The 21,897-nt window shown below is 40.3% G+C and overlaps 1 protein-coding gene across 1 annotated transcript in view; it reads left to right on the top strand.

Annotated features, from left to right (window-relative positions):
• SAMD12 (sterile alpha motif domain containing 12) overlaps positions 1–20,206 on the top strand; it is a 497,711-nt gene extending 477,505 nt beyond the window's left edge. Inside the window, exons 5-6 of the mRNA XM_023224820.2 lie at positions 6,849–6,940; positions 19,486–20,206. Of these exons, the coding sequence (XP_023080588.1) occupies positions 6,849–6,877 (29 nt within the window). The 3' untranslated portion in view covers positions 6,878–6,940; positions 19,486–20,206. The remainder of the gene's footprint in view (positions 1–6,848; positions 6,941–19,485) is intronic.
• Positions 20,207–21,897: the final 1,691 nt, after the last annotated feature.

The raw sequence follows: 21,897 nt of genomic DNA, 5'->3' as shown, positions 1-21,897 counted from the left end.
AAGAAAGAAAGAAAGAAAGAAAGAAAGAAAGAAAGAAAGAAAGAAAGAAAGAAAGAAAGAAAAGAAAGAAAGAAAGAAAGAGAGAAAGGAAGGAAGGAAGAAAGGAAGAAAAAAGAAAGAAAGGGAAAAACACAAAACAAAATTCTTGCTATTTTGAATCTCAGTTTGTTATTCCAATCCTAAATCTTAAATGTTTTACTTTTTTGGTGGGGGTGGTGGCAGCTAGTTCTGTGTTCTGGGGTTCTGTGTTCTGGGGATGTAGAATCTAGTCAGATCCCAACTTTAAATTCTTGAAAACAAGTATTAAGTAGAACTTTGGCCTTTCTTTTTCTGAGTAAACAACCTAAACTCATTTATCCTTTCTTCAGAGGTTCTATTTGAAAATTGTTTGGCCATCTTTCTGCTCTTTTCTGAACCCTTTTCTACTTTGTTATATGTCTTCTAAGTTGTAAAGACCAAAATTGGACATGCTCTTTATATCTGAGTTGGTGCTAAATCTAATCTCTTCGCTCTTGGGTCTTTAGGAAGATGGCAGGTCAGATGCCTTAAGGTTGGTCTGGCTTCCATTTCATTGTTACAGTCTGTACGCCCCGTGGATTTCCCAGCCCCCACTAGAGCTCCCCATGTTATATCTTTTGCATTGATTTTTGGTACTTCAATATCTTAATCTGTCTTTAGTTCCTGCTATGATCACTCCAGGTTTTTGATGATTGCTGTTTACTTTTTAAATTTCTTCTTCTTTAAAAACAAATAGAGTATTACTGAACTGTGGGACAACATCATAAGTTAAATATAAATGTAATTGGAGGCCCAAACAAGAGGGGCTAAAAAACATTTGAAAAAGTAATGGTTAAATATTTTCCAAACTTGATAAAAAGTATAAACTTATACATCCAAGAAGCTCAATAAAACTCAAGTACAAGAAACATAAAAAGAGACACCAATGGTGTACATTGTAACCAATGTTATTAAAATTAGTAATAAAGAGAACAATTTTTAAAGCAGCTAGAGAAAAAAAGACTCATACAAAAGAGCAAAGATAAGGATAATAACAGATTTCTCATTAGAAATAATGTGAGCTAGAAAACAGTGGAGAAACATTTTAAGATACTGTAAGAAAAAATCCCTCAAACTAGAATTTGAAAAAATGTTTTAGAGATTGGTCTCACTATGTTGCACAGGCTGTTCTTGAACTCCTGGGCTCAAGTGATTCCCCCACCTCCTCCCAAGAGGCTGGGACTACAGGTGTGTGCCACTATCCCTGGCTTTGCAACAATTTGAAAAAATACTCCAGAAAACTACCTTTCAAAATGAAGGCAAAATAAAATTTTTTTCAGATGTATATAGAGCTAAAAGAATTCATCAGAAACAGACCTGCACTTAAAACACAAGGAAAATAAACACGTGGAAATTTGGATCTAAACAAAGAAAAGAAGAATCTTGGAATTGGTAAATACAAATATTCTTCTTCCTATTTTAATTTTTAAAGAGATGATCAATTATTTAAAGCAACAATAATAATGTCCAGGAGTGGTGACTCATGCCTATAATTTCAGTACTTTGGGAGGCCAAGCCAGGAGGACTGCTTGAGGCAGGGAGTCTGAGACCAGCCTTAACAACATAGCAAGAACCCATCTCTACAAAAAATAATTTTAAACAAATAGCTGGGTGCAGAGGCATGTGCCTGTAGTACTAGCTACTCGGGGGGCTGAAACAAGAGTATCACTTAAGCCCAGGAGTTCAAGGCTGCAGTGAGATGTGACTGTACCACTACACTCCAGGCTGGGGGACAAAACAAGACCCTGTCTCTTAAAAAAAGGGAAAAAAACAATACTAATGATGTATTGTAATATTTATAACATGTAGAAGTAAAATTGCAAGAATAGTATAAAGGCAGGGAGAATATACTGAAGTAAGATTCTTATACTACAGGTGAAATAATATAATACACTTGAAGGTATGTGATGAGTTAAAGATTTATATCATAAATTCAAAAGCAGAGTTTCTCAGTAGAGGCAGTATTAACATTTGGAACTAGATAACTCTTTGTTTTGGGGGCTGTCCTGTATTTAGAAGGATGTTTAGTAGCATCCTTGGCCTCTACTCACCATATAGCAGTAGCACCTCTTCCGTTACAACCATAAAAATGTCTTCAGACTTTATTAAATATCCCCTGGTGATGGGAAGGGAGGGGGGCAAAATCACTTTCAGTTGAGAATCACTGGAATTAAAGAATTCAAGACAATGTGATACTGGTTGCAAGATGAACAAATAGGTCAGTGTTACAGAATAAAGTCCAAAAACAGACCCATATGTATATGGTCAACTAATTTTCAACAAAGGAACAAAGGTGATTCAGTTGATAATGATGGTCTTTTTAACAAACAATTCTGGAACAATTTGCTGTCCATCTGCAAAAAAATAAAAAAGTAAAAACTTCATAACTCACATTATGGTAAAGTAACTAAAAATGGATCATGGGCATAAATGCAAAACTTGAAACTGTAAAACTTCTAGAAGAAAACATAGGAGAAAATTTTTGGAACCATGGATTAGGCAGTGATGTCTTAGACAATGCACCAAATAACACAACCCATAGAAGAAAAAAGTTGTATTTTTCATCAAAATTAAAAATTCCTGTTCTTTGAAAGACTCTGTTAAGAGAAAGAAACTGGGAGAAAGGACTTGAACCCAGAAGATATAAAGAATACTCAAAATTCAATTGTAAGAAAATAACCCAGTAAAAATGGGCAAAATATTTGAAGATATACAGACAGAAAATAAGCTTATAATGAACGTTATTGGTCTTTAGGTAAATACGTCAAACCACAATGAGCCATCACCTCACATCTACCAGAATGGCTAGAATAAAAACATGTGTAACTTCAAGTGTTGGTGAGAATGTGGAAAAGCTGGAATCCTCGTGAACTGCTGATGGACTCATGCCTGTCATCCCAACATTTTGGGAGGCTTAGGTGGGAGGACTGATTGAGCCTGGGAGCTCAAGGTTGCAGTGAGCTGTAATGGTGCCACTGCACCCCTCAGCCTGGGCTGCTGAATAAGACTTTGTCTCAAAGAAAGTTAAGTACACATTTACCATATGAACCAGGAATTATACACTTAGGCATATACTCAAGAAAAATAAAATTGTGTGTATGTCCACACAAAGATTTGCAGGCAATGTTTATAGCAGCCTTATTCATAAATACCAAAAAGTAGAAACAACCCAAATGTCCATAAACTGGTGAATGGATAAGCGAAACACCATATAACCATACAATAGAACTACTATTCAGCAGTTAAAAATAACAAACCATTGAACATGCTGTAACATGAGTAAAGCTCAAAAACATTATGCTAAGTGAAAGAAGAAAGATGTAAATAACCACCTGTGACATGATTACATGCTGTACAGAATGTCCAGAAAGGCAAATCTGTTAGCAAGAAAGTATATTAGGATTGTCTGTGACTGGAGATGGAAATAGGGATTAACTGCACAAAGGTATGAATGGTTTTTTGAGGGGGAGAAGATGATGGAAATATTCTGGAACTGGATTGTGGTAATGGTTGTATTCTGTAAATTTTCCAAAAATCATTAAATTATACACTTAAAGTGGGTAAATTTTATGGTGTATATATTATACCTCAATGAAGCAGTTTTTTTAAAAGGAGAGCATGAGGTTTGTAAGATTTTACATTCCACTTTTCTCACTAAAAATCATAACATATATATTTGTTAATGTCATTAACGACAACTTGAAAACATTTTTCCAATAACCACTTAATATTCCTGAATATATACATACCCAAAATTAATAGTTTCCCTCTAGGTCATTTGTAATTTTAAAAAAATAATGCTGAGGCAGGAGGATCTCTTGAAACCATGAGTTTGAGACCAGCCTGAGCAGCATAGAAAGACTCCATCTCAACCAGGCACGGTGGCTCATGCCTGTAATCCCAGCATGAGATGGTTCATGCCTGTAATCCCAGGCCCAGGCGGGTGGATCGCTTGAGGTCAGTAGTTCAAGACCAGCCTGGCCAACATGGTGAAACCCCGTCTCTATCAAAAAAATACAAAAATTAGCCGGGCATGGTGGTGCATGCCTGTAATGCCAGCTACTCCGGAGGCTGAGGCAGGAGAGTCACTTGTACCCGGGTGGCGGAGGTTGCAGTGAGAAAAAATCACACCACTGCACTCCAGCTTGGATGGACTCCATCTCAAAAAAAAAAGAAAAAAAAAATCTCTACCAACACACACACACACACACACACACACACACACACACACACACACGGGGAAAAAAATCAGCAAGGAGTAATCCTAGCTACTTAGGAGGCTACATCAGGAGGATCTCTCGAGTCTAGGAGTTTGAGGTTACAGTGAGCTTATTGCACCACTGCACTCCAGCTTGGGCAACAGAGCAAGACACTGTCTCTACAATAAAATTGAAATTAAAACAATGTTTTGTTTAACCTTTCTGTGCATATTAACTATGTGACCTTGAACACGTTCTTTAACCTCTCTTAGCTTTAATTTTCTCTTAGGGGCAGGGCGTGGTGGTTCATGCCTGTAATCCCAGCACAGTGGGAGGCTGAGGCGGGCGGATCAAGAGGTCAGGAGTTTGAGACCAGCCTGACCAACATGGTGAAGCCCTGTCTCTACTAAAAGACAAAAAATTAGCGGGGCATGGTGTCACAGGCCTGTAATCCCAGCAATTCGGGAGGCTGAGACAGGAGAATCAGTTGAACCAGGGAGGCAGAGGTTGCAATGAGCCAGGGTTGTGCTATTGTACTCCAGCCTGGGCAACAAGAGTGAAACTCCATCTCAAAAAACAAACAAACAAAAAAACAAAGAAATAAATCTAATAGGAAAAACGGGCACGATTAATAGTTCCTGTTGGCTGGGCATGGTGGTTCACGTCTGTAATCCCAAAACTTTGGGAAGCCGAGGTGGATGGATCATATGAGGTCAGGTGTTCTAGACCAGCCTGGTCAACATGGTGAAACCCCGTCTCTGCTAAAAATACAAAAATTAGCCAGGCATGGAGGTGTGTGCCTGTAATCTCAGCTACTCAGGAGGCTGAGGCATGAGAATCACTTGAACCCAGGAGGCGGAGTTTGCAGTGAGCTGCGATCGTGCCACTACACTCCAGCCTAGGCAACAGAATGAGACTCTGTGTCAAAAAAAAAAAAAAGACTTCCTGCCTCTTAGGTACAACATGGCTGTTCTAAGCGTTATCTAAAATCAAATGTGAACCATTTACATGGAAATGGCAATCACCAATTCGATTTTAGCCATCATTACTGCCCTCAGCAATCATTACACATCTTCAAATTTTTGATTATTTTCTCAGAATAGGATCATATAAGTGAAATCCCAGGGCTCATTTTTAAAAATCCTTCTCTCTAAGTTAGAAGTAGCACAAAACATTCTTGGCTCTTTTCCAGTTCCTATTCTGATACTTGGAACCCAGTGTGGTTCGTCAGCTTTTTGCTCTGTGGCCTTGGCCTGATGCTTCTGAGAGCTCCCTGGCTCTAGGCTTCCCATTCTCTCCAACCAAACCTATCAGTCTTGTGATTTCTCTCCTGCTGGGAGATGGACTGTGTAACCTTGAATAAAAACGGTGGACAAAAGAGCAATGGGTAATAATGAATGTTATTATTCCTCATAGGTAACATAGCTGCCTTTTCCTATGGATCACTAGTATCTAAACACAGAGAATTGGGATATGGGGTCTTCAGGATTCTCTACAAAGTCTAATGGGGAAAAATTGTTGGTATTTGTATTTTTATATCTAAGGCCGCGTAGTATGTAGTTATGCTGCCTGCATTTCTTAATGGGGTGGACAAGGCCCTCCGTTCTTTACCTCCATGTACTTCTCCAGCTTTGTCCCTTGCTATCACCTCCCTGCAATGTGATACTAAAATCATACAGCACGTCTTGCTATTTTCTCAAATGTGCCATGCTTTCTCTCCCACAAGGCTTTGTACATCATGTTCTCCAACCTTGAACACTCTCTGCCTACCCCTGCCTCCTTCATTTGGCTAACTCCTACTTATAATCCAGGCATCCTCTTAAACCCTACTTCTTCCTGGAAGTTTTCCTGTCCCGAAGTTGGAGTTTGGTGCTCCATGGCTAAGCTCCCATGGCACTCTGTCATTACCCTTACTGGATCTAAATTGCCTGTTTATTTGCCTTCATCCTGATCACACTATGTGGCAGCCATGGGGTTGTGTCCCTGGGATCTTCCTTCAAGAAAGAACTGGCTATTTAGCTGCAAGGAGTGCAGTTAGCTGACAGCCTCCAGCTGTTAATGCCTTCAAGTTCTGCCTGAGCTTTGAAGCTGAGGCCATGATCATTTTGGGCAGCTCCAGCCAATGACTGAGTATAACAGTGGCACCAGGGCCAACTCAGGACTCCTTTAGTAGGAAATCTTTGGGTTGGCTAAGACTTCATCAGATCTGCATTGTAGTCTGATGCTCTCTCTTCCTCATCCTGCCTCCTCCCTCTTTCCTTTGACAGATGTCATATCCACTTTTTGGCATAAAGGATTCCCTTGTCCAATCCTGCTTCCTTACCTTTTCATGTTCACGGCTTACTCTCCAATAAGCCTCCTGAAATTCTTACTTTGTCATATGCATCTGCTTTCTGGAGAATCTGGGTAACATAGACAATGAGCCCTTTAAAAGTAGGGACTACATTCTTATTCAAATTGTACCTCCAGCTCCCAGAACAACACACAGTAGGATCTCAATAAATATCTATGAAAGGATTGAATGAATGAATGAATGAACATTCAAAATAGTATTCAATATTGAATGATGTTTTGATCTTATGTAATTCACAGGTGCTGGTCAACATTCAAGAACATTCTGATTTGAAGACTCAGATTTATTTATAAAATGCACTGCAAGAATGACATAATTGTGCATTTTTCAAGTGAGTATTTTCCAGCGGTTGGATTTATGCCAAATGTATAATTTACCCCTTAGGATAATCCCGTGGGCTAATGTAGTTGAGCATGAATCATAATAGATATTTGTACTTGAAATTACACAATAGCTATAAAACTGCTATTTACTATCAAAATAGCAAATTTTAAATATTACTGCTTATGCCTGGAAATCCCATCTAAATGTTGTTTTATAGAATAAAATCCAAAAGCATTAAAAGCTTTTCAAAATCTAGGCTCTATTTATTTGGCACTTGCCACACTATTGTGTATGTGAAATATCTAGCTAGCTAACTCCCCCACTAGATTGTAAACTCCTTGAGGCAAGCAAACCATTAATTTAATAAAATAAAAACCCATTTTCATCAATAAATTAATAATATATAATAAGAAGTTAATAAATTTTTATTAACCTACCAAATATCATTAAACATCTACTATGTCCCAGGCACTGTGCTAGGTGCTTTGGGAGCAGCAGTGAGTGAAACAGACAAGGCTTATGGCCCCCATGAACTCTCTCAGTGGGGATGAGGGTTGTCAAAAATAATTACCCAAATAATGAATATGTGCAATAATAGAAGTGGGAGAGTGGCTAAAAAATAATGTCCCCAAAGAATATTCATGTCAAACACTGGAGCTTGTGATGTAATTTTATTTGGGAAGAGTCTTGGAAAATGTAATCAAAGATCAGGAGATGAAGAGACAATCGTGGCTTATCTGGGTGGGGCCTAAATGCCATCCAGAGATCCTCACCCGAATCCTTATAAGACACACAGGGGAGAAAACACACAGAAGGGGAGGAGGCAATATGACCACGGAGGCAGAAATTGGAGAGATGCAGCCACAGACCAAGGAATGCCTGGAGCTACCAGAAGCTGGAAGAGGGAAGGAAGGATTCTCTCCTAGAGTTTTAGGAGGGAACATGGCCCTGCCAACACCTTTATTTTGGATTTCTGGTCTCCAGAACTGCAATCAAATATATTTCTGTTGTTTTGAGCTAGGAACTTTGTGATAATTTGTTATAACAGCCACAAGAAACTAACACAAGGGAGTAAATAAACAAGGATCTGGGGGTCTGGGAAATGACTGTGCATAGGCCTCAGTCCTCACCATGTTTTCCTGCTTTCCATACTCCATGGCGTGTTAGGATATTGTCTCATTTTCTGGACTTTACATTTTTTCTTCCCTGATTAATATACTCTCACTTTGCCCGTGCCTAGAAAGTTGGAGATTAATTCCCGCAGGTTTAATTTTAACCCCTCTTGCTGTGGATTCTCTGCAGTCTATGCTTCACATTCTTGGAAGAACACCACTGTGCTCTATCAGGCTGGGTATTTATAATGACAGATAGAGAATGGCTTCAAAGCCATGCTTGCAACTCTCTAACATGCTTTTACACTTTACTGTGATGTGGCATAAAGTACACAGGCAGATGCTATGATTTCTGCATTTCAGCTCAGCTTCTGACACTCATTGATTGCGTGATCTTTGACAGGTCATTTAGGGTATTTATGCTTCAATTTCTTCATGTGAAATTAGGATTTCTCTGGCTTTAAAAATAACCATAATTCCATAGTCAATTTTTTTTTTACATTTGTGCAAAAACATTCATGTAAATTGACTTGGGGTCTATATAACGAATTCAGTAAGTAAAAAGTTCTGTAGTACATATTATCTAAAAGGAGGAGAATCTATACTCTTCAATACTATGCCTCTCTTGGTTTTGCACAAATGATTCCCCATAAATCAGATGTACAGGTAATCACAAGTCTTGACTGTGTCTCCAGAAATCACAACTCAAAAGTCAACCTTTAGGAATCCTTTAAAAAAAAAAAAAAAAAAAAAAAGTTATGTTTTAGATGGAATTTCCCTTGGTAAGCTTAAACAAGTAGTATAAGCTAAGTCATTTAACCAGAAGAGGTTTACCGTCATACTTCCTTGATGAGTTTGGTAATAAACAGGCCCTAGCCGGTGCCTGTGGTTTATTCATTATTGTTATTATTATTCATTATTCTAACACAGCTCTGGGTCTGTGCTCTAGGCAAACCAAGTCTAAACATAACCCTTCCCTCACTCTTCCTCCTCACCCCCATTAGTTCTATGACACAAGATAATATTAGTCACTTACATAAACTAGTAGATATTCATCAATTAGCCCACTCCTTTGCTTGGCACTGCAGAGATCAGAAATGTGTGACACACGAATGGCTCTTGACATCAAAGAGCTTATCTGCACAAAGATAGCCAAGGATTCATGTCAGCAACATATTGCGAGGGCCAATGTAGGAGTACTTGAATTTGTTATAGAAGCAGATAGCAGGAAGCAAATACTGTGGTCTGCTAGACTGGAAGTTAGCCCATTGATCTGAGCTTTCCAGTTCACCATTGTGTCCCCAATGCCTAAGACAGTTTCTGCAATAAAGCAAGCATTCAATAGATATGAATTGAATGATTAAATGTATGGTCTGAACTTGGAAGGGATGGACAGGGGAAGGTTCCCAGAAGAAGAGAAACCTTGAGTTAGGGTTTGAAGAACTGAGCGACATTAGGTGATAGAAGGCAAGAGGGAACTTCTAGAGATGCTATAAGCCAAGTTGCAGAAATAGACTTTTCGTAGAGGTAAATGGAGAATGTGGATGCTAGATTAATACTGAGATTGATTCTTAAAAGGTTAATGTTGTTTCAGTTTATGGCTTACACATTGTTGAATAGTGAGAGTCTGCTTCTAACATTTGTTAATTTTGGCACTGGAAACAACTCCCTCTGAGGCCAACTTGGAACAACTTTTCTAATCAGGTGCCAAAGTCTCTATGTGGCTCTAAAACCTCCAGCTATGTAGTGATAATCTGTAGTTGGGACCACAACATTTGTGTGGTTGTTAGCTACTGAGCCTAGAAGGTATCATTTCATGTTACTATGAACTGGGTCTATAATCCTAGAACATATGCCTTTGATAACTGTCCCAGGGAGAGGCCATTTTCCAAAATTTTCCAGAAACTATCGCAGGGGATGCCTAGGACTAAGGTGAGATCCTAGCCCTTTCTAGCACTCTGTAATTATTCTCCCTGCATTTGATTCTGAAGATTTAAATGTCCAAATCTGGGCTTGCTTCTTTGCTTACTTCCTAACAATTGCCATGGAGTCAGGTGGCACAGCAAAAGTACATTAAATACAAAGATGCTCTGTTTAAGATCTATGTGGCTTCTATTACTCACTGAGTCCGAACTAACATGTTTACTCTTTACATTAAAATTATTCGCCAGAGTTCTTTGGGCTACTCCATTTCTCCCTCCTTAACTTACACTTCAATGTATCAGGCTGTCTGTTAGCAGGAAGCTTGGTGTATGAGACATTGGCTCAGAACAGCTTCAGATTTGATTCTGTTATTTATCAGCAATGTGGATCTCCCCTGACCAAGTTTCATTTTCCACCAGGGTGAAATGAGAGCAATCATACCTCACATATCATCCTCACAAACTTATTGATAAACTTCTCATGAGACCATGCATTTCTAACAGGCTTTGTAAATGTGAAGCACATAAACATGTAAGGAATAATTATTCTCATTTTTTGCATCTTCTCTACACATATGGCAGTCTCAAATTACTTAGTACTTCTGTTCCATTGAACAAAGAGCTACTGAACTCCGAAGACTTTCATAAAAGCTGAGCCAGAAAAGTGTTGACAATTTCCTTTGAATTTCATATCTCTTAGAATTTGCTTCTATAGCTGCTTATCTTTTTGCCAGTTCCTAAATGCTCTTGTGACTAACACTCTGGAGCACTCAATAAATGTCAGTTAAATTAATATATGAATAATGCAGTGTTTATTAGTCAAGATAGTCTAAGCTATGCTGCAATAACAGATAATCCCTGAAATCTCAGTGACTCAGCCCAACAAAACTTTATCTTTTACTCATGTAAAACCTGATGCAGGCCATGGGACAGGGATAGGCTCTCAATGACTCAGAAGGCCAGGGTTCTTCTGTATTATGAATCAAGACAATGGTTTCCAAAGTTGCTTCAAGGAAGGAAGAGAAAGATGGAGAAAGCTCTAGGCTTTTAACTACCATAGCCTATAAATGTCATTTTCACTCACTAATTGACCAGAACTAATTGTACAGCCAACCAAACTGCAAAAAAGGCTAGAAAATGTAGAAGAGCAAATGAAATAGTTGTTGAGTGCCAACTTCTCTGAAACACGATGCCCTCCACCTCAATAAGAGTCATTGTCTCTTACCCCCAGTACAGATTGCAGGGAAATATAACAATACGTAAGACAGACAAAGGCCAGGTACAGTGGCTCACACCTTTAATCTCAGCACTTTGGGAGATCAAGGTAGGAGGATTGCTGGTGTCCAGGAGTTTGAGGCCAGCCTGAGCAACATAGCAAGAGCCTATCTCTACAAAAAAATCAAAAATTAGCTAGGCATGGTAGCACGTGCCTGTAGTCCCAGCTGCTCAGGAGACTGAGGTGAGAGGATCACCTGAGGTGATCACCAGGAGGTGAAGGCTGCAGTGAGCTGTGATCGTATCACTCTACTCCAGTCTGGGCAACAGAATGAGAGACTGTCTCGAAAAAAAATAAAGGAAAAATTCTTTGATTTTCTGGAGGTTATATTGAGGTGAAAGAGTGAGAACATTTTGGCTTCATTTTAGTTTCGTAATATCGTGTACTGTTTATCCTTCCATTTCAATTATTGTTTGACCTTCTACTTCAATTGTGCCGTTTTTGAGGGTGTCAAAATTTTTTGAAAGAATAAGGCAGGGACCATTCTAACAGTTCTGTGCTTCTCCCTAGGGAAATGAGACTTGTGTCTCTTGCTTCAGCTCCTGTCTGCTGGTCATGAGGTTCAAAACTCCCTGTGATTTCAGCTGGGAAGATGGCAGAGGTAAGGAAGTCCAGCACCTTCCAGCTGGACTTGTTTGGATTGGCACAGTTTTTGTAAGCAGCCGTGACTCCAGAGCTGCTGGAAAATGTGCTTATCACCCTAGAGGATTGAGTGGGAAAGGGAAGATCCTAACAGACAGAGTCTGAATGAGAGCCAGTGGAAAATGGGCCTCAGTCTTTTGGTAGGTGGGTGGGAAGAAGATACGGGGTCCAGCCACAGGGTGTGAGCAAGCTGTGATATTATCTTTATTATTGTAGCCAGATAGAATGAAAGCCTAAGACGGATAGAATCTTAGCCAGACACAATGGAATCCTAGAATGGAATCCTGGCGCAGTGGCTCACGCATGTCATCCCAACTACTTGGGAGGCTGAGTCAGGAAGATCACTTGAGACCAGGAGTTCAAGAGCAGCCTGGGCAGGACAGTGAGACTCCCATCTCTAAAAATATATAGATATAGTCAGGCACAGTGGCACATATCTGTTGTCACAGCTTCTCAGGAGGCTGAGGCAGGAAGAGGGCTCAAGCTAGGAGTTCCAGTCTGCAGAGAGCTATGAGCTATGATCATGCCACTGCCCTCCAGACTGGGTGACAGAGCAAGACTGTCTACAAAAAGTAAACTAAAACTAAAAAAAATAAAGAGTAGAAACTTTTTGTTAATTTTCATTGAGTGAATGAGAACTATATCCAGTTAGGCTTCCTTCTTTGCCATTTCCCTTTATCACTGGGCTTCTCTCCAGTGTAAAGGGAAGATATATATATATTGGGCTGACTTCACTGAACATTACTTGCTTCTCCTATGCAGACTAGCATTTCTTGATTCTCTGCACTTAATACTTATACTACATGTTGTTAATATCCATCTCCACCACCTCTACCTCCACTTGGTCTTGTATCACATGGGCCAGAAAGCTAAAAATTATATTCTCAGTCTCCTTGACTATTAAGTTTGATACAATCTAGAGTCCAGCGATGAGTTGTACGCTAATGAGATTGGAAAGTGGAAGGGAAGAGGGTCATTCTCCTTAGTGTCAGTATTGGCTAATGCACATGTTCATCAAATGGGAGCTTGTGCAGTCACCAGAAAGCTGGTGTGAAAACTGATTTGAGGCTCTGGGGCAGCTATGATGGTGAGTGTGGTTTCCTGCAACCTCCTGAACGGGGTGGCAGCTGCAAGAGAAGCCTTGAAGCTTGTTAGTGGCCCTGTGTCTTCAGTTCCTGCCATCTCACCTATATTTTGTAACCACTTATTTTTCTATTTTAAACCCTATTCTGATTGAAATATCATCTTAGTCCATTCAGGCTGCTTTAACAAAATATCATAGATTAGGTGACTTACAAACAAGAGAAATTTATTTCTCATATATCTGGAGGCTGGGAAGTCCAAGAGCAAGGCTCCAACATATTCAGTGTCTGTTGGGGGCCCACTTCCTTGTTCATAGGTAGCACCTCCTAGGAGTGTCCTCAAATGGTGGGAGTGGTGAGGGGTCTCACTCGAGCCTCCTTTATGAGGGCACTAATCCCACATATCAGGGCTCTGTCCCCTTGAACACATCACCTCCCAATGGCCTCACCTACTAACTCTGTCACCTTGAGGGTGAAGATTTAAACATATGAATTTGGGGTGCATATAAACATCCAGACCATCGGTAGAGTGGTTTCTATTTCCTGCATGTATTTTCTGACTTACGCAGTGCTTCTGTACATTATCTTACTGGGATATTCAGCCTGCTTAGAGTCACTCACTCAGTAAAGGTTAGAGTCAGGATACACATTCTAAGATCCATGTTATTATCACTGTTCCATGCTGCCTCCTCCTTAGCCTTTAAGACCCAAATCAGATTTTACTTTCAGTCTCACCCTCTGCCTTATTCCTCCATTCCCAGCACATGTCTGTCCCACACCTCTTCTTATTGGCTCATTCTGCCTAACATTGATATTTAATTTTCCTCTCTAATTTTAGTCCCATGAAAAGAAAAAAAAGTTAAGGAAAAACAAGTTAGCTCATAAGCAAAAAATATAAAATGCTTTCTCATGTGTATTTTTAATATTTGTCGGATGGCACCATGCTAGCAAGCTTGTCCAACCCACAGCTGTATGTGGCCCTGGATGGTTTTGAATGTGGCCCAACAAAAATTTGTAAACTTTCTTAAAACATTATGAGATGTTTTTGTGACGATGTTGTTTTTTCAGCTCATCAGCTGTCATTAGTGTTAGTGTACTTTAGGCGTGGCCTAAGACAATTCTTCTTCTTCCAATGTGGTCCAGGGATGCCAAAAGAGCATAAAAACACAGCACAGAAGGAAAACCTCTGCTCTTTAATTTAAGCTGATACTCCTCCTCCAAACCATATAACTCAAGGACTGTAGGACAGTTATAAGAACTTCTGAGGGATGCACATTCTGGTGGAGGAAGTGAGGCAGGAGAATAGGGTCCAGAGGGAGGGAACCTGAGGCCGATTTCACGCTGGCTTCTTATAACTGAATCGAAAGGAAAACCCCAACTTTCCATGCCTAAGTAACAAAAGAACCAGAGGCTACTCCCTTTGCAAAGCCTCCCACCCCCAACTTTTTCTGCAAGGCAGATGGAAAATCGTGGAAACCAATCAGACGTTTACATGGGAGTGTAACTTTGTAATTGCCTTTCAGCCTCTGACTGGGGGCTAAGTCTTCCTTTGCATAGAAGCCTAACTTTTGTAACTTCACTTCAGCCTCTGATCGGTTGCTTTCCATAACCAATCGGACCGACTGCGGGCCACTACTTCATTTGCATGGTCTGAACACGAGCTGGCCAATGGGAAACCTCTAGGGGGTATTTGGACCTCAGAAGATTCTGTAACTGGGGCCCTTGAGCCACTGCTCAACCCACTCCCACTCTGTGGAGTGTACTTTCATTTTCAATAACTCTCTGCTTTTGTTGCTTCATTCTTCCTTGCTTTGATGTGCATTTTGTCCAATTCTTTGTTCAAAACACCGAGAACCTGGACAACTAGCAGTCAAACCCTCTACCAGTAACAGAGGAACCTCTATTGCCAGAGAAATGGAGGAAGAAGAAGAGGCAGAAAGAAACTGTCTAGGAATCTACTCACACAGGAAGCCCTGGGTTTTCTTCCTTGCAGATTGATTACCCTTTTGCTTTATTTCCTCACATCTTCTACAGTCCCCTTCTGCCATTTTCTTACAGCAAACATTAAAGTGACTCCCCTACCCTGGTTTCCACATCTACAGCTCAGCCAAGGAGTCAGATCCAGCAGCAAAGACATCAGCTGTGTATACCACCAGCTTTCCTCAAAGGGAAACTTTGAAGTAATTTTCAAAGGTTAAAGGAAACTTGCCAGTCTGGAAGTTCGTGGGAAAACCCAGCCCATACTTGATTTCTTTCCCATCTAAGGAGGTGAGCCCAAAGGATCACAAAACTATTATAGCCTATTGGATGGTGAACACCAGGGAAATCAGAATTCAGCGGTGAGTATCTGGATTTACAACTTGATAAATCGTTTTAGGTGGTAAATTTAGGCCTTCTTAAGTTCTCCCTTATGACTTTCTCACTTGATCTCCTCCAAAATTTTGGCTCTGGCTTTTCGGTTCATGAGAATTGATGTAAGTATCAACAAAGAAGCCAGATAGGCCAGGCATGGTGGCTCACGCCTGTAATCCCAGCACTTTGGGAGGCCAAGGCGGGCGGATCACTTGAGGTCAGGAGTTTGAGACGAGCCTGGCCAACATGGTGAAACCCTGTCTCTACTAAAAATACAAAAATTAGCCAGGCATGGTGGCGCACACCTGTAATCCCAGCTACTCAGGAGGCTGAGGCAGGAGAACTTGAACCTCTTGAACCCAGGGGACAGTTGCAGTAAGCTGAGATTGTGCCACTGCACTCTAACTTGGGAGACAAGAGCAAGACTCTGTCTAAAAAAAAAAAAAAGAAAAAGAAAAACAAAGAAGCCAGATAAAGCTTCAGAAGGAAAGAACCAGAGAGGAGACAAAGTAGGGACAAAGTGGGGGAGTGGGAAGGAAGGATGAGGATGTTGTGTGGGAAGGAGATGGAGAAAGGAGAGAGGGAGCACAAGGAACCCAAGGAGTAGAAAAGCAGAGCTAAAGAACATTTCTGGGCTGGGCATGGTGGTTCATGCCTGTAATCTCAGCACTTTGGGAGGCTAAGGCAGCAGGCCTCCCACTGCTTGAGCTCAGGAGTTGGAGACCAGCCTGGGTGACATGGTAAAACCCTGTTTCTACAAAAAGTAAAAAAATTAGCTGGGCACGCTGGTGCATGCCTATGGTCCCAGCTACTCAGGAGGCTGAGGTGATAGAATTGCTTGAGCATGGGAGGTTGAGGCTGCAGTGAGCTATGATTGCACCACTGCACTCCAGCCTGGGTGACAGAGCAAGAACCTGTCTCAAAAAAAAAAAGAAGAAGAAAATTTCTGCAATGGAAAAATTCCTCATTCAAGTATCTCGTTTAAGCATCTACCTGATAGGCCAGTTGTGGTGACTCACATCTGTAATCCCAGCACTTTGGGAGGCTGAGGCAGGCAGATCACGAAGTCAGGAGTTTGAGACCAGCCTGGCCAACATGGTGAAACCACATCTCTACTAAAAATACAAAGATTAGCCAGGCATGGTGACGCATGCCTGTAATACCAGCTACTCGGGAGGCTGAGGCAGGAACCCGGGAGATGCAGGTTTCAGTGAGCCGAAATAGTGCCACTGCACTCTAGCCTGGCTGATAGAGCAAGACTCCATCTGAAAAAAATAAATAAATAAAAATAAAACTACCAGAAAAACTGTTACAATATTCATCATTATTTAGATCTCCCATATTGTACCGATTAACTAGTATGTGTCCTTTACAGTTGTCATTTTCTCTAGCATATACTTGGTGTCACATATATGAGCTCCTCCAGTCACCTCTGTGTGGTTTCTGGACCAGCAGCAGCACCTGCAAGCTTGTTAGCAATGCACACTCTCAGACCCTGCTCTGGCCATCCTAAATGAGAATTTGCCTTTCAATAAGTTTTTCATATGATTCATGAGCACAGTAAAGACTGATAGGCACTGCCCTACAACCTCAGACAAGAATGAGCAAGAGAGTGACAATGAGTGCGGGAATGAGTTTGCTCTGAGGAGGCTGGTATGCAGGCTAGTATGCCCTTTGCTGCACACTCGATTCCTTGGAAGACTAATGAAGATTAAGCAGCGGACAAGCTGGTAGTAGACTAATGAGTATTGCCTGATCACAAACCAGGAAAACCTGGTTATACCCGAAGCTAGTGGGTCTCAAAGTTTATTGCGCATCAGAATCACCTGGAGAGCTCTTACACCACAGATTGCTGGACTCTATTGCTGGACCCTCCCTGCTCCAGAGTTTCTGGTTCAGTAGGTCTAGAGTGGGCCTGAAAATCTGCATGTTTCACCAGTTGCTAGGTGATGCTGACAGTGCTGGTCTAGGAACGACACATTGAGAACAACTGTCCTAAGCGATAAAGACATTTAGATAAAAGAATCTTGCTCCTATAAATTATTTGGGATAATTAAGGTCTCAAATCCCCTATTGAATTTATCACTGGAGACCATACCACTTTATAGTGACTTCCAGAAAAAGCCCCTCGTGGGAAAGCCCGCATGTATTTCAGCCAGCTGCATGGGTTGAGAGCTAATTAACGGGGAAGCTAGAATGGTCTTGCTTTCCCAGGCGTGCCATCCAGCAAACCCAGAGACAGTGGGCTGTTGAAGAAAATTATACAGATGAGACCCGGAAGCTGCCATTTCATTGTGGAAGATTTTGCCTTTTCATTACAAGAGAAAGCTAACATTTCCCATCTTTCCTTCCACCAAAAGTAGGCAAGCATAAAACCAAAGCCAATTTCTTACAATTTAGTAACCTCAGTACCAACCAATTATATTCCCAGGACATGAGAAACAGCTGTTGTAACATTAGAGCTCGAACAGTTTCATCTCAGCTATTTAAGGGGATAAAAGAGCCAATATTTTCATTCCCTTGTGATATTATCAAGACATGATAAACAACCAGGACTACAGTATTAATTACATTAATTTGGAGAGGAGAGGGACCACTTTAATTGCTCCAAGCTGGAGAATAATTTTTTATGGGCAGACAATCATTCCATAAATTCATATTAGAAAGAGTACTTTGTCTTATATTATCAGCAACAAAACTTCTGGAAGCAAAAAACAAACACCACTCCCTTTTAAGATAGACTTCAATATAAAAAATAAAATCTTACTGTTGCTATGTGTCAGTTGTTCAACCTGACATGTTGAGCTGTTTGGTAAAAAGAAACATAGGGAAGGGTATTTGTCCTTTAAGAATTCATAATCTAAAAATGGAAGTAGCACCAACAGCTAAATTTGAATACTTTCTTATATATAAAACATATATGAAGAGAGTGTTGCCTCCATCTTGGGGTTAAGAAGATCAAATGGGGATATGGGAAGAACATCAGGAGGAATAGCTAATAGATGCTGGGCTTAATACCTGGGTGATGGGGTCTGGGCGCGGTGGCTCACGCCTCTAATCTCAGCACCTTTGGGAGGCCGAGGCAGGTGGATCACGAGGTCAGGAGATCGAGACCATCCTGGCTAACAAGGTGAAACCCCATCTCTACTAAAAATACAAAAAATTAGCTGGGCGTGGTGGTGGGCACCTGTAGTCCCAGCTACTCAGGAGGCTGAGGCAGGAGAATGGACTGAACCTGGGAGACAGAGCTTGCAGTGAGCCAAGATCACGCCACTGCACTCCAGCCTGGGCAACTGAGTGAGATTCCGTCTCAAAAAAAAAGAAACAAAAAAATACCTGGATGATGGATTGATCTGTGCAGCAAACCACCATGGCACATGTTTACCTATGTAACAAATCTGCACATCCTGCACATGTATCCCTGAACTTAAAATAAAAGTTGAAGAAAAAAAAAGATGAAATGAATGATGGACATCAAAATGCTCTAAAAGCCATAACGCCCTAAAAAAACAGATGAGAAAAGGGACATATCATTTATTGAATGCCTTCTACATGAGGCACTGAGATAGGTACTTGACTTACATGGTCGTATTTTAAAACTCATAAGGAACTCTAGAAAGAAAAGAAAACATAAAACGGAGAAAATATAATAGTGAAATGCCAGTTTTGTCAACATGGAAATTATTCAGATAAAATCCAATTTTTTCAATGTGGAAATTATTCAGATAAAATGTTTGACTCATATTAAGTAATAAGATACATACATATTAGCTACTATAAGAATCATCTCTCACGGCCAGAATAAATATTCTTTCACCACAATAAATATTTGTTTACCTGATAGGTGGCCACATGCTGAAATCATTCAAGCATATACTACAGTTTGGGTAATAAAAACTTATGTAAGTAAATCTACTAAGGCTCCTGGAATTAAAACCTGCACTCAGCTCCAATGTTTGGGATGGTGGAATATGGATGGAAAGGCTCTGGAGAATTCAGAGTGGCTCTAGGAAGTAGCTCCTAAGAGTTGCTGGATGCAGCAGGTGTTGCTGTAGCTTTGAATTCACGGTTTATAATTCAGGGCCCGGGGAATTCCACCCAGGTTTACAGGAGCACTTGTTCTAGAAAATCCCTATGAACAGTGCTGATATTGTCACATTTGCTAGATACTCCTTCAGGTTCTGCCCGAGCTACTATGAAGCAGTTGTGGGGAGTGGATCTTCCAATGCTCGAAATGCTCTGGAAACTTGAATTGAGGATAAGAGCAATTCAGCATGGAACTAGCACCAAGACTCACACTAAGGAAGAAGGGGTTGGAAGAAATTGAAAGAATACTCTGGGGTTGTGCGTTCCCCATTGCAGAATTGGGGGCCCTGCTGTAAATGGGGAGTACTCACCAGAGAGTGAAAAACTTTGAGTGTTGCAAAGTTCTGAACCACAGGGTTCTTTTTCATGTAGAAATACCTTCATAATGTATGTAGGGGAATAGCTTGAGTAAAATGTAGAGCAACTATGAACACACAGAACCACTCAGTAAAACGGTATGTATCAATATGGTAATGTGTGAAATATATTGTAAAGAGAGAATTTCGATTGCAAACAGTATTATTTTATATGATCTCACTTTTATTTAAAAATGCAAAGATTTGAATGGAAAAATATTGTAAGTGTATATGTGGAAATATTGACATTATCACTTGATAATGGGTATAGGAGTACATCCATATCCATTATAATGGGATAATGGTTATCTTCGCTTCGCTTATTTATGTTTCCTGAATTTTCTACAGTACTATGTAACTTGTAAAAATATAAATTTTCAGAACTGGAATTATTTTTCTTATCAAGATAGCAATAAATAAAACTTGTTGGAAGCTGACTGTGCCACATAGTATTTCACCTTTGTGAGGCCATTTTCTTCTCACAATGGGATAATAAGGTTGTTCTTTAATAAGAGGAGGTGTTACTCCAAGGAAGCAAACAAATCAACATTAATTGTAGAATTTCATGTGTTCTTTCTACTACTCCTAGTCATCTGGCAATTCAGCTCTTCCTGACTTCTACCTATAGCCTTCATTTTGGAAGCACGCAATAAAATTAGGAAGAGGATGAGCTGAGGGGAAAGATAGTGGTATTGATAATGTCATGACTATAGATAGAGATACCGGTATAAGTTCATGTCTGTTCCTGAGTCTGGATTACCTTGGTCAAAAAAGCTTTTCCTGAATGAAGACGAATGGAAGCTATATGGGTAATACTAAAATGGCTTTCAAAAAAATACATTCATTTTAACTTAAATTTACAAAAAGGGAAGAAATACAGTATACTCAAAAACTAGACACACTATAGACCTAAAAAGCAACTAGACCTCAGAATAATAGATCTTACAAGATAATCATGTCTACCTAAAAGCTCCCCCACAAAATGGCATCTGCGCCTGTTTTATGATGCACTAGAGGGACAACGGTATGACTCTCATTCAAATTTGGTTTTGGTTTCTTGTTAACCAATGTTTAAAAGCTGAGTCGGTAGCAAAGATGTTGTATCAATCTAGGTGCCCATCAACAGTGCATTGGATAAAGAAAATGTGGTACATACATACCATGGAATACTGCACAGCCATAAAAAAGAACAAAATCATGTTCTTTGCAGCAACATGGATGCAGCTGGAGGCCATTATCCTAAGTGAACTAACTCAAAAACAGAAAACCAAATACTGCGTGTTCTCACTTATAACTGGGAGCTATGCATTGGGCACACATGGATGTAAAGACAGCAACAGGAGACACTAGGGACTACTTGAGGGAAGATAGAGGGGGCAGGACAAGGACTGAAAAACTACCTATTGGGTACTATGCTTAGTACGGGGGTGCCAGGCTCAATTGTACCCCAAACCTCAGCATCACACAATATACCTTTGTAACAAACCTGCACAGAAGAAACTATCCGTGGCCTATTCAATATCCCACCCTTCTTCCTTGCTAACACAATACTAATTGTGTTTGGGTATTGAGCAGCAGCCTGCTGGGGAAAGCAGGCTTTGCTCTGGTGGATTATTGACCATCGAAGTCATGGTCATTGCATTCTCTTTTGCTGGTGGTAGTTAGGCGTGTGATCTGTTTTTGGGCAATGCTGGAAGGGTGAGTATTCTGGAACAATTTTGTCTTTGATAAGTAAGCACAAACAGAAGCTGCTGTCACTTCCCTTTCTTCCTGCTTTTAGTGGGGGTAACAAAGATGCTTGGAGATGGGGTAGCACTAGTGCAGACATCACTGACACATTAAAGATACAAAATGGGAATTCTGAAAAAGTCTATACTCTTTATGATATTTCCAATCTGCTTCACCAACCAATGCCAATCTCTAGACCACCTGTTAAGTGAGAAGCTATTGATCAGACCTTTTGTTTAAGCCACTCTTAGTTTGGATATGCTGTTACTTGCATCAGAAACAAGCTAGAGAAAGAAAATGTTACAACTCTCTTTAGTATCCTATTTTGATCTGTTTTTAAAGTTTGCTCTTCATAATCATTTCAGATATTAAATTAGAAACTTTTGAAAATATATAATTTACTGTTTA

This window comes from Piliocolobus tephrosceles, chromosome 7 (genome assembly GCF_002776525.5).
Source record: "Piliocolobus tephrosceles isolate RC106 chromosome 7, ASM277652v3, whole genome shotgun sequence".
Taxonomy (NCBI): Eukaryota; Metazoa; Chordata; class Mammalia; order Primates; family Cercopithecidae; genus Piliocolobus; species Piliocolobus tephrosceles.
This window is presented reverse-complemented; position numbering and strand designations above follow the sequence as displayed.